General features: G+C 46.0%; 1 protein-coding gene across 2 annotated transcripts in view; it reads left to right on the top strand.

The window, feature by feature from the left end:
* LOC119383854 (uncharacterized) overlaps nucleotides 1-12,739 on the top strand; it is a 773,402-nt gene that overhangs the window by 331,660 nt on the left and 429,003 nt on the right. The window contains exon 9 of one of the 2 annotated variants that reach the window (XM_037652128.2): nucleotides 1,230-1,685. The exons of the other annotated variant lie outside the window; for it this stretch is intronic. Within the exon in view, the coding sequence (XP_037508056.1) occupies nucleotides 1,230-1,421 (192 nt within the window). The 3' untranslated portion in view covers nucleotides 1,422-1,685. Of the gene's footprint in view, nucleotides 1-1,229; nucleotides 1,686-12,739 lie in introns of those variants that run through there. 2 annotated transcript variants of the gene reach the window in all.

The following is a 12,739-nucleotide window of genomic DNA, read 5'->3' as shown; positions in this document are numbered from 1 at the left end:
ACAGATTATTAGTGACGAACGTTGCCTTTAAGATCTTAATTTGGTTTTAAAGTAAGCGTGAGTACTCATTTGAGCTGGCTGCACCTTGCGACATCCTGGTATGACGTAGATAGAGGCCCCGCGTGACGTTCCATGAGTAAAGCAAGTACTGTGATCACAGAAGGTTTGCGGGGCGCACGTGCACAATACACCGACTGGCACCTGGCGAGGCCTATTGTTCCGCACCCCTCTCGCTCTGTTGTCGGGCTGCTGTCTAGGTAGTTTTCGTGAGGGGACACGCGTTTAACAGGTTTAACCCATACCGAGGCACCCACATCGTTTCAATCTCTACCGCGCGCGGGGCCCCGATTTGAAAACCGCGCTTTCAACGTCAACACATCTTGAGTGCACGTGTTCTTTCACACTCCCCCGCATGGGGCGCTAGTTCCTTTTGGTTTTTAGGCAGGCGTTTTGAAGTGACGCTAAAATGGTCACAATTAACTACGCTAGAATTAGTTATACGATACGCTAGAGAATTTACGATTTAACTTAGGGATTACCAGACACAAAGCTACAAATTAGAGTAAAAAAGTCACCAACAAAAATTTTGATGTCAGGGGTCCTTTAAGCAGAATTTTCACATTGAATTTATGGAAAAACCAAACAAACATTCTGACGTTTGTTTGCATGTGCGAGAATTCAACTTAACCGAGTTCATTTCTGTGTGCTGCCACACCTGTGCATTCAGTCACGCATTGAGCAAGTGTGGCAAACACAACTGGGCTAGCTGAAGGAGGACATGATTGCTTAACGGTCCACCCCATCACTGTGCTTTCAATGCGCCCTCCCCTGCAGCACACAGCAAGCCACCATCCTTCTTGGATTAGCCTCAGGGACACAGTTATGAGGCTAAGCCGAGAGGCCCTTTGTGATCTTATCATAGTTTACATTATGTAGGACATCATGGTGACGCTGACAGCAATATTCTGGATGGAGTGCCTCGTGATTGCTTTTGCACTAAAAGATGAGAATGAGGAGCAAACAGAGCACGACGCTCGACAGATAGGTTGACTGATGTTGCTGAAATATAAAGGACAGGGCCCATTATATTACAAGGTTGCACAATTTGGAGGAGAAAGAAGCAGACAATCTCTCATTTCTCATTATTCTTCTTGCTGTATCTTACAGTAAAACAGAGTTGCTTCGGCAACAGCATTGCTTCATGCTGGTGTTGTGTCTCGCACGTGCAGTTCTGGCAGCTTGCTGGCATCGTGTATGAAGAACTGGTCTGCCATGAGTTGCCGCCTGACACGTGTGGCGACGGACCAACACGGCAATCAGTGCAGCTTGACCAGCTCCCCAGCCGAATCTTGGAGCACATCTGCTCCTACCTGAAGGTCAGCGATGTGTTGGTCACCAAAAGTGCGACAAGACAACAGTAACCAACTGTGTCACCAAAACGGACTGTTGGTGCAAGATCGCTGGATAAAGCAAATGCTGTTTTCACAGGCTCTGCGCCTGTGCTAACTGCTAGAGCTTTTGATACGTGGAATTTCCAAGAGTGCCAAACATTTCTGCATAAGTGTTATGTGTAACTTGCACAGTGCATTTTTCAAGCCATGTCAAGTGCCTTTCTCCCAACGCTGCTTCTGTGTTCGCTAAAGATCTGTGTGTACCTGTGTTTGCAGTGTCAGTAGTGGTTGTTAACTAAGTCTGTGGAGTGGTGTAGCTCTTCCTAACTCATTTTGCACTTGTGAACTCCAGTGTGTTTTTATTAATGCAGCCTTGTGGCATAAGAATACCAAATAATGTATGACCAATATCCATATTGTGGCTTTGGTTACTCAACATTCATTACAAGGAACTTGTGATCTTTTTGTTGAAATGTATAAAATACTGGCTCTTTCAGTTGCAACTGTGTTGAAGTGTTGACTGTGAAGGATTTTAAATGCGACATTTATTTTTATGCACATATTGTAATTGTGTAGTTGAAACGTGTCAAGATCCAAATAAATTAGGTAGACATCCTCAGGATGAGGATAGCATTCATTGCCTTGACTCTTGTGGTGACTACGTCAGTCTTGAAGCTGTGTGGATTGGTGTTGTACTTATCATTTCATCACAAAACTTTACATGGGCATCACTGGCAAAGGTGCGTGACATGCTGTGATGTCTCTTCACTGCTTGTATAAGGAGAAATACAGTAGCTTGAGCAACTGTCGGCTTCAATATTGCCCTTAATGCGTGTACAATAAAAGATTGTTAATTTGACCCTCGATAATTCGAAAAATCAGATAATTTGGACGTGCTCCCTGGTCCTGGCCACCATATGCATTGTTTAATGGCATCAAACTCTCGGTAATTCGGTCACATTTGGCCGCAACTTGGTTAATTCGGACGATCCCCGGAGCGCACCGAGTGCGAAGCGCTGCAAATGTGCGGCGCAAAACAGTGAAAATGGCGTTCGCAGACAACTGGAACGATGCGGCACTGTCCACATCGCTATCTTCTTCAGTCAGTGATCGCAGTTTTGTGCACATGCAGATCTGGCACTGTGCAGCTTCATTGTAACTTGATACATAGTAAGTGTATCTACCGGGATGGCAAGGGGTGCGCAAGCCCCCCCCCCCCCCTCCCCACTGAAAAAGTTAGGGGAGTGGAGCCTTAATATTTTCGACTGTGGTCACTGTCAGCTAGACGCTGGGAAACCAACAACCTGTGTTGAAATTTTTCTTCAACACAGCGATCACATAATTATACCACGAAACTTGTCCTACGCTTCTGTCGTGAAGATTATCATCCGTGTGTCACGACCACGCACTGTAGGCTGTCTGTGGTACAGGCCGCTTATGTGACACTTCCGCGCCTTGCACTCCAGCATTGCAGAGCAGGCTACCTCTGAGCAGGGGCTCTATAACGTTAGTTAACTCTGTCTGAGTCTTTCATGCTTTTATTCTGCTCTACCTGGCCTGAAACTTAAATCATAGTCGACGCAAATACGGGAGGAACTAGTAAGCGTTTTATGGACCTATCAAACCTCTTCTTGTCTAAGTAAATTCATCTTCTTTTATCGAAAAGGAATATAGCATCACCGCTGCTCTATATCCGAGTTTCTGTGAGCCAATGAGTGTGCAGAAGTTCTGAGTGTTTTAGTTTTGCCAGACTGGAACAGTGTTGCGGAATGGGCGCCTCCATTCCATTCCAATTCCATTCCGGGGAATTAGAACTTGCCGCACTTCCATTCCTCTCAATTCCTCGGAAGGAAAAAACTTAGACCATTCCCACTCCGGGAATGCCGGGCAGTTAAATTCCATTCCTGTAATTCCTCAACGTAGGAAAGGCACCTCGATATTTTTATTGAGTTAAGAATAAAGCCCCATAAAGCTGATGTCATGAGATGCATTAAGAACTGCAAAAGTACGCAAAACACATTACCAAGGTCGAGGGATAGTAGCTTGGTGATGTATCTCGTGCATTACAACCATCCTACTAATTCCCATAGGGGCAGTTCTCCCGCTACCTATAGTATATTTGCATGGTCAGCATGTTTGAACGAATGGTGATGTTTTAATATTGTTTAAGCTTAAATGTGTTAATGCTAAAATGACGACATAGCGTATTTTTATGCTGACAAAAGTAGTGTTCAAGAAGACTAAGCAGTTTTGCCACGCGTGTGGAGCGGTCGTGAATATGGAGAAAACGAAGATTTGGTTGAGGGGGAACAGAATTAGTTGGAACAGTGCACCGCTCAAGCACCTTGTGCCTTTGCATCGAATACGGAACACTAGGCCACATTGCTCGTCAGCACTCACGCTTGTCAAGCGCGCCTTGCAAGCATGGATGGGGTGAGGAGAACCTTCTCTGTTTGCCTGTGCGCAGGTATGCAATGTCTTCCACCGCCGTAGTTATGCACAACGAATACCAACGGCATAGAGCCACATTTACGCGAAGAATAGAGACAAACTTCGGAGCAATGCTGTATAAGGATAGAATTGTAGCAGGCACATTGCTTATAAATGTACCGTGCTTGTAATCAGCCAAGCCATTTTAAAAATACTGCTTTATTGTTCAATTTCAGGCTCTGACTTAATAATGTTTGAAGTTTGAAAAAACACAGCGTGGACGAAAACGTGCTCTATTTCCGGAAAAAGACATTATTCCATTCCCATTCTATTCTGTGCAAAAGGCGCTTAATTCCATTCCCATTCCGTTCCTCCAAGCGTTGTCCCAATTGCATTCCGGGGTCGCGAAATTGTGGAATGATTCCGGAGTCATTCCAATTCCGGAGTGGCAACACCGCAACACTGGACTGGAAGCACTAAATAAGGCTTCCTATTCACCGATCAACCTGCTTAGCATTTGCCTATCATATCGTAGCTTGCAGCGATTGCGGTTGCTTGCAACAAGGAGACGAATATGGCAGTGGACTTGAGCACATTGGGAAGCTTCAAGCTTGGCCCGCAATTTGATCTGCCAATAAGGTACGCATTTGCTCTTGTTGGTTCATGATTAACTGTAGAAAACAGCGCTAAAAGACGGGACGAAGAAAGGACACAAACCACAGCGCTGACTAACAACCAAATGTGTTTTAGTCTTCCAGTTCGCATCCATACTCCGCCACAATCTGAAGGAAACAGAAAGGCAAAATAACACAGAAAAAGATGATGATCAGCCTGTGCAGAGGCCAAAAAATCCTCAATCGGACAGAAAAGTGAACTCCTTCGGAAGGAGGGAGATTGAGGGGAGGCTGACACATGCCTCTCCGCTGTTAGAGATATGATATGCTTCAGAAATGACGTGCCCGTTCATCATGGTACTTTGACAGGAGTATTGAATCTTTAAAAGATGGCTGGCAACCACATTCATTACAGTGAAAAGACAGTTGACTATCTCTGGCTTGTTTATGGACGTTGTTCGCATGCTCGTGCATGCGGTCATTAGCGCACCACCCCGTTTGACCAACATAGTAACGCCCGCAAGAAAGAGGTATCTTATACACAACACTATCACAACATTCAACATACTTCTGGCGATGGTTCCTGCTACATCTTTTCGTCTTGATCTCTCGGTTTACTTGCTGGCACAGGCTACCAAGCTTAGTTCTGGCAGAAAACAAGAATTTAACGCCTGCCCTGCTGACCACTTTCTTAAGATTATGTGCCACCTTGTGCACATAAGGAATGACCACTACTGTTTTCTGTGGGTGTGTCACTGATTGAACAGCTGATGAGCACTTGCTTTTAAAACAAGATATGAGGCTTTCTGCGATGCTGGTCAAAAGCGTTCTTGGGAAACCCGCAAGCTTCAGCCGTGCTACTTGAGAACAAAAACTTGCTTCGACTTGGTGGTCACATGACCTCTCAAGCGCCGCCTTCATGCAAGTCCTTGCAATGCCGCGCTTGACAATTTTTGAATGCGCAGAAAAAAAAGGGAGGAGGCTCTTTTGAGACCTAGGCGCATAACCCCAACATACATGGCTGTTTGAGAACGAGAGTTCCAAGTCCAAGAAGCCTAGCCAATTGTCTGAAGGATGCTCAGTGGTCAATTCAGATGGACATAATTCCATAAGGAACACGTCTGAAATTTCCGCAGCAGGCTGCACGTCACAAGAGTTAGTGCTATGGAAAATTAAAAGGTCGTCCGCGTGTCGCATCACCTTTACCCTGCTAGTCTGTCTGAGCTTGCTCTCGAGGTTACGGTCATAGCTGGTCGCACCAATAAACATTGGTGCAACCATTGCTGTTTACATTCAGCCGGATGATGATGATAGCAAGCAACAAAATGCAAGAAAGGCAAGTGCTCGCGCGAAGTTCTGGATGCTTTTGACTTCCTTTGTACTTTCCTTGGTTCCCATGACGACGATGAAGTTTTGAAAAGCATGCTGCGTGGCTCGAGCCATCAAGCTCCTTTAAAGCAATGGGAAACAGGGCAAGATAAGCGACTTCTTGAAATAGATTTTGGCTGTTTTTTTATTTTCGCGACAACGAAATTCTCACGAGAACGGATAAAGATCGCTTCACCAGTAATTGCGTTATTGAGGGGTTCGACTGTACACTAGGGGTGTGCGAATAGTGAATTTTAGAACAGAATTGAATGGTGATGACATCGAATTGAATATGAATACAAATCGAATACTATTTGAATAGTTTTGCAATAGTAAGTCAACCATTTTCAAAGCAGCTCTACATTGGTGAGGTAACAATTTTGAAGATAGCCCATGAATTCCACAACATTTTATTTGAAACAACTCTTGACAAGCTTTAACAAAGGAACATTACGATTACTTTTAACCCACAAAAAATACCACGAATATTAATCTGAGAAAGCTCGTATAAAGCGGCAACTAGAGCCTTCGAAATATTTTATATCAACAGGATGAGGTATAGCACTGACTACAGTATGCAAGGTGGTCAAAAGATTTTAAATAAAACTGATACATGAATATTAAGCATAGTGAAACACCCAGCGCAAAATTACGACAGGGAAACAGGAAGGAAACTCACAGCGCTGAACTTGCAAGAGTTTAGTAGATCAGTTTTCCTAACATATATACAGAAAAACAGCCGCATCAATGCGCATGTCAAAACAGATACACTTCTTAAATCAGATCGAAGCGGTGAACTGACACATTCATCACCCAACTTTTGAATAATCTCAGCTTCGGTAATCTCACGCACATGCTTCTTTCTTTGTTTGCTTACCACATCAGCTTCATTAAAAATTGGCACACACAGTGCAGAGCAAGGTCAGGGGGTCCTTACAGTGCAACCCAGGTGAAAATTTCCTGCTGGTTTTCTGCTGGTTTGTGCTGGTTTCTGGTAGAACCAGCAGGACAGCTGCTGGTTGTACTAGTTCCAGCAGGATGCTTACTGGTCTTCCGCTGGTTCCAGCAGGGTGCTTGCTGGTTTTATGCTGGTCCCAGCAGACATCCTGCTGGTTGTACTGGTACCAGCAGGGTGCCTACTGGTTTTGTGTACTGGTTCCACCAAGATACTGGTTTTCTCCTAGGATGCTGCTGGAACCACCAGGCAACCTGCTGGTTTTCAGTTGGCTTGAACTGGTTCTAGCAATGCACATGAAGTCAGTGTGAATTAACAGCTGCGCAAATCGCCTTTCCAGCATCGTTTCCAGCTGGAAATTGCTCTGCAGGCTTGGAATTTTCCATTCCAAGCTGGCTGGAAATAAGAACCATTCCCAGCTTGAAAGGGCATTTCCAGAGTTGGGAAGTCATATTTTCAGCTGGAAATTTTTACAGTTTTAGTTGGGAAATAATGTGCTATAGCAGGAAATTTTCTCTCTTGAAGTACAAAAACAACTCCAGCTGTATTACAGTGCGCTATAAACAAGTGACATAGCGTGGTGTGCATTCATAAGATGATAATCTTCGTCACACTGTACATAGTGCACATTTTACAACAGAGATCTCAAGTACCCCGTACTGCTGGGTTGCAAAAAAATATCGCCGAAAAAAAAACGCACTTTCATTCGACCTTTCCTGTAGATGTGCGTCCGAGTGACACGGCTTATCTTGCTAATGTAAACGTCCAACTAAAGTTTAGTCATTCTGAACCGTTGCGCAAGCAGGTTCCCCTGACCTTTCGTTACATTGCTAGCATGCTCTCTGAATCTCTCATTTATACATCGGCCAGTTTGGCCGTTGTACTGCTTTCCACAACTCAGTGGAATAGCATAAACTACACCAAGTGCACAGTCTTGAAAAGGAGCACGGTGTTTCTTTGTGCAAGAATTTGCCTCTTCACTACTTCTGTTGGGCTGCGTTAGCTTACACAAAGAGGTTAGCTTTAGCGGGGCCGAAAATACAGTTGACACATGTGATTTCTCAGCGATTCTTTTAAGATTATGTGCCACTTTGTCAATATATGGAATGACCACTTTTTTTTTTTGTTGCTTGGTTGCATCTGCAGTGGTGGCACCAGTTTTTTTAGTAGTGCTTGAGCCACTGAAACCAGCACATGCATCGGATAGCCCGCCAGAGATAAGCATTCTGATTGAAGCTGCACTGCCTCCATCATTAGATGAAGACATGACTTGGACAAGGCATTTTTAAAACAAAAACAAGCAACACTTCTTTTCACCAATTGGAATGTGCAGACAGAAATGGTAGCAGTGGTTTAACTGCCCTACGATCATATCTCCAGCACACGTGATCAGCACTCAAATTTAGCATCAAGTCAAGAAAACGTAATTTTCGATCAACTGGTACTTCATGAGTTACGGTTAAAGGATCGAAACAATCCCGAGTCATTAAGGATGCAATAAACATCCGATTCAACTGAGGCACAGTTTGACCGAAAGAAAATCAAGCAATCATCAATGAACCGACAAACTTTTTTGACAGAACTAGCGCCGTTCGCAGCGCTGCCATCGGTGGCGCACCAGGCCAATAGATACATCGCGCGCGCGTGCGTCTCTGTGTGCGTGTGTGTGTGTAACAACACACATTAATAAGTATGCACTTAGTGGTTGATGTGCCCACTAGGGGCCGGATTTCGCTATCGCGTTCAACTCGTAAAGGTGAAGCTTAATGGTCCCAAAATTTTTACTCAAAAGGTGCAGTAATAATTGCGACATCAACGCATTGAACAAAAAATAACAGTTTTTTATTAACACGAAAGTGTTTGATGCTGGGGTCCACCAAGACTTTCAAAAGAAAAAGCAAGCACTAAGACAAAGTTCCGTTCACAGGAGTCGCACCCACGACCTCTATGTCCGCAACGATGGCTGGTGGGCGTTTAGCACACTGAGCTACCGCCAAACATACACCGGAGCCTACGTGAACGCGCCTTTATTCTTTCACATTTTCCTGTCACAGTGCTCTTCGATGGATGGATGAATGGATGGCTGGATGCCATGAGCGTCCTCTTTATAACGGGGCGGTGACATGTGTGCCACAAGCATCTAGAAAAGAAAAAAAAATCACAGCAAATCCACGGAGTGAATGATGATGAGTGGGCGAAGCTGCGGAGGTTCATCGGTAACCCGTGAATCTTCCGTGAATGCTGCCCAGTACATCATCACCGACGTGAGATCGGGCGCGTTTATACTAAAGGTTCGATGAGAGTTATGACGACTTGCAGCTCACTTTAATTTTACATGTACGCTGTGAATTTTCATTGTTTAATCACGCACAGGAGAAATCGCACACACGCACTACCTTGGAGGTCAAAATCCAGTGCCTATATATACGGGGTGGTCAGTGAACGGTTGTGCAGCGCGAGCAGTCGGTTTTTTCAATCAAGACGCTGCCGCGACGCTGCCTGCGTCGGCGCCGCTGCGCCGCGAGGCAAGATAGGGGGGGGGGGGGCGTAGGAGAGGAGAAAGAGGGGGAAGCGTAGGAGAGGAGAGGGCGATACATATCACGTACTGTACGGGAGATCCGTTTACGCCGGACAACGGAGACGTGACAAGGTTAGACTAAGAGGAGCTACGCCCCTAATACGCCCCTAAAATGCCCCCACCTCCCCGAAGGGAATCGTGAGGAAATGCGAATGGATTTCTTGCGCCGAGAGTACACGGCGTAGTAATTTTAATGGCTTAAAGCTGGACACATCGACGCGCTCAAGTGCCTCCCTTTTGGGCGCCTCTTTCAATGAACGCTTCCTACGTGCGTTCGTAATCACCTCAGGGATGTTGCCACCGCCTTCAATGCAGCACAAACGCGTTTAGAACGCGCTGTTTTCAGGCTGTGCCAAGGCAGCACAAACGCTACAAACACGTTTCAAACGCACTGCATTGAGGCGGTGGCGCAGGGAGGAGACAGAGCGAACGGCGAGAGAAGGAGCGGTGAAGCACTGCACCTACCCTCTCCTACACTCTCTCCACACTCGCGGGAGCTCCGCCGAGCTCCCGCGATGCGAGCGCCCTCACACGCCAGAGTGCGCTCCTCGGCTCCACTCACTCTCCGCTACTCCGCCCGCACCACCTGCTCCGGTTGCTAGGGGCGAGGATAAGCGCGCGCGCCCGCAGCTGTTGCTATGGGAGAGGGAGTGAGAGCGGAGAGGCGCGCAGACACCGACCGACGCCTGACATAGCCCGACTAAGAAATGCATTCGCATTAAAAAAAAATCTTCGTCGCCTGCGAAGATCTTCATAAAGAGAGAAGAAATAATAGAGGAAAGGCAGAGAGGTTAACCAGTATAGGACAACCACTTTGCTACCCTACACATGGGGACAGGGTGGGGGAGATTAAAGATGGAGAGGAAAGAGAAAGATAGCACATGACACTGCACACACAGAATCAGTCGGTCACTCTTGCGTGGTACGCGACATTTCTGTCACAGCCGCTTGTCCAACAATAAAAATTATCCAACAACAACACTCGTTAAAGGCCTTTAACTTTTTCTAACTTTCTTCTATACCATATCCTCTCCACCCCTCAACTTTACTGAATAGGGCGCCCCTCGCAGTTTAAGAGAGGAGGTCACTAAGAGAATTGCCTGCAGACGACCGAGATTGGAGGTCAGTCATTAACGCAACATGTCGTAAATCAATCATGTTGCAACTAAACATCTGCTAAGTTCGCGTACGTTTTTTTTTCCGCATATCGTCTTTGTCACTTGAGCATCTAGCTCTGTTCTTGGCGCACAGGTGAAGCATTAGGGTGCCTAGTTTTCAGTCTCCTTCGTCTGAGGCTCCGAGCTAATCGTGTTTGACAGGTGGCTAGAAAGCAACCGAACGCGAAACGGCTAAGAGCCAGAAATACCGTGAACTAGCGAAGCGATTTTTTAAAACTTTTTTGGAAGTGATTGTGAAATGTTTACTCCGACTTATAACAGCAATTATTAACAAAATGACAAACTTTCCACCTCCTATACAGGTGGCATTCTCATGCACTGGCAACAAAAAAGAAAAAAACTGAGCTGACGTCAACCAGTCCACTAGTCACACATGTCCTTGTAAATGTCCAGCGGGGTGACGCGGTTGTTTTGCAAGCCGATGCGCCGTGGCGAATGGACCGCGATTCCAGAAGTTCTCTTTCCCCCCATCTTCGTTCTTCACAAACAAGCGTTGTCGCATTGTTTAGGTGGAAGCTATGCGATGTCGTCAGGCAGTTTTCAACAAGCTCTATCTTAAACGCGTTGAATGGGTTGCTTCAGCAACATTACGCTTGCGTTCTTTAGGCCTCATTAATCCTTTTCTGCACGTTTCGCCGATGGGTTGGAATCCCCGCATCGTGCTTTTAGATGACATCGCACTATCGTCCGTAGGTGGACGGTCTTTGTATTTGGCGAACACATGTCCCAAGGTATAATAACGGGGCTTAAAAACAGTTTGTATGCCCAGCGGACGCAAAGCTCTCCGAACAGAGTCTGACACATCTTAAACATACGGAACAGACACAATGCATCGTCGTCTCCACTCGTGATGCACTCCCCGTTGCTCTTCGCATGCGCTTCTTACTGCCGTCGTTCCACCACGTTTTCCACTTCAAGTATGAGGCGTACAAAACGATTGTTGTGTGGGGCCCCCTTTTAGGTTTCCGTCGTCTCCGTTTTTACCACGTGCAATTTTGACTGCCCGCATGCGCTTCATACGTTATTAAATAAATTCTATCATTTGATTCGTGATCTATTATTTTATACAGTAACGGAAATGTAACGGCGTTACTTTCTCACAGTCACTGAAACTGTAACAGGTTACTTTTAGAAACTCTGCAACTGTAACAGAGTTACGCTTTTGGCTTAGGTAGCTGGAACTGTAACACTGTTATCTTTTACTGGTAACGTGCCCATAACTAGGCAAGAGGGAAGACACGACGCTCGTAAGCGTTTCTCTTCGCGTTTCATGACGCTTTGAACGAGTGCATATCGAGTATCAGTGTTTACTGTGTGCTTGTCTATGTCATCTTGGCGCGGGATTCACCATATGCGGGGTTTCCAGGTATACCTTGAGAACTTCAGCTACAGCACGGGTTAAATCATTATCATGGGCGTTAGTCCTCGGTGCGGAGTTGTGCCACTATGGCGTCAACGTGGGCGTGTCCACATCAAGCGGTGCTATATCTGCCAAACAGCAGTAGACATTGCACAAGCTCTCGTATACCAATGCACTATAAACAATCAACTACTTCTGTGACGACACGTTCCACTTTCGTGTTATATCGATTCCTATGACAGAGGGATCAGCCATCTTTTTTTATGCGCCACTTATGCTGGAACGAACAGTTGTTTACGACTAATGATATTAACAGTCATGCTGTCACACGCGCCCCGGCAAACATGGACGCATTTTACTCGACGACCGCTAATACTCGCCGCCACTTTGCAAGCGTGATTTAGAGCGTTTACATGCAGACGCATAAAAGTACCTCCTGGCTGAAAGTGTCGCGTAGCGGGATCTCAAGCACGACGCCTTATGCAACTACACAGTATTCTGCCTGCTAAGGGTGAGATGTACCCTGCTACGTAGTGTTGGCATTCTCCCTGCGAGTCCGCAATGATGTGTATAGAATTACAATCGGAAGTCTCTAGGGTAATGGCGACCTCCTCAGCCCGTATTACAGGGCGCACCCTACAGGTTAGACCATCCACTCGTGTTCTTTTGTGAACAGCAGCTGCTGTGCACTACCGGTCGGGGTTCTGGCCGGCCACGTCCACGTAGTATATACCATTCTTCTGTCCATGCTCGTGCCCGAGAGCATGCCTCTAATTTCGCGGCGTGTTCATCTCTGTCCATATTAGTGGGTAGGTGTTGGATGAAAAAGCCTCTGCGCCTCAGTTCTGGTACCTTGACCCGCTTG

The sequence above is a fragment of the Rhipicephalus sanguineus genome, chromosome 2, assembly GCF_013339695.2.
Source record: "Rhipicephalus sanguineus isolate Rsan-2018 chromosome 2, BIME_Rsan_1.4, whole genome shotgun sequence".
Classification (NCBI taxonomy): Eukaryota; Metazoa; Arthropoda; class Arachnida; order Ixodida; family Ixodidae; genus Rhipicephalus; species Rhipicephalus sanguineus.
The sequence above is the reverse complement of the archived record's forward strand: the minus strand, read 5'-3'. Positions and strand labels throughout refer to the sequence as shown.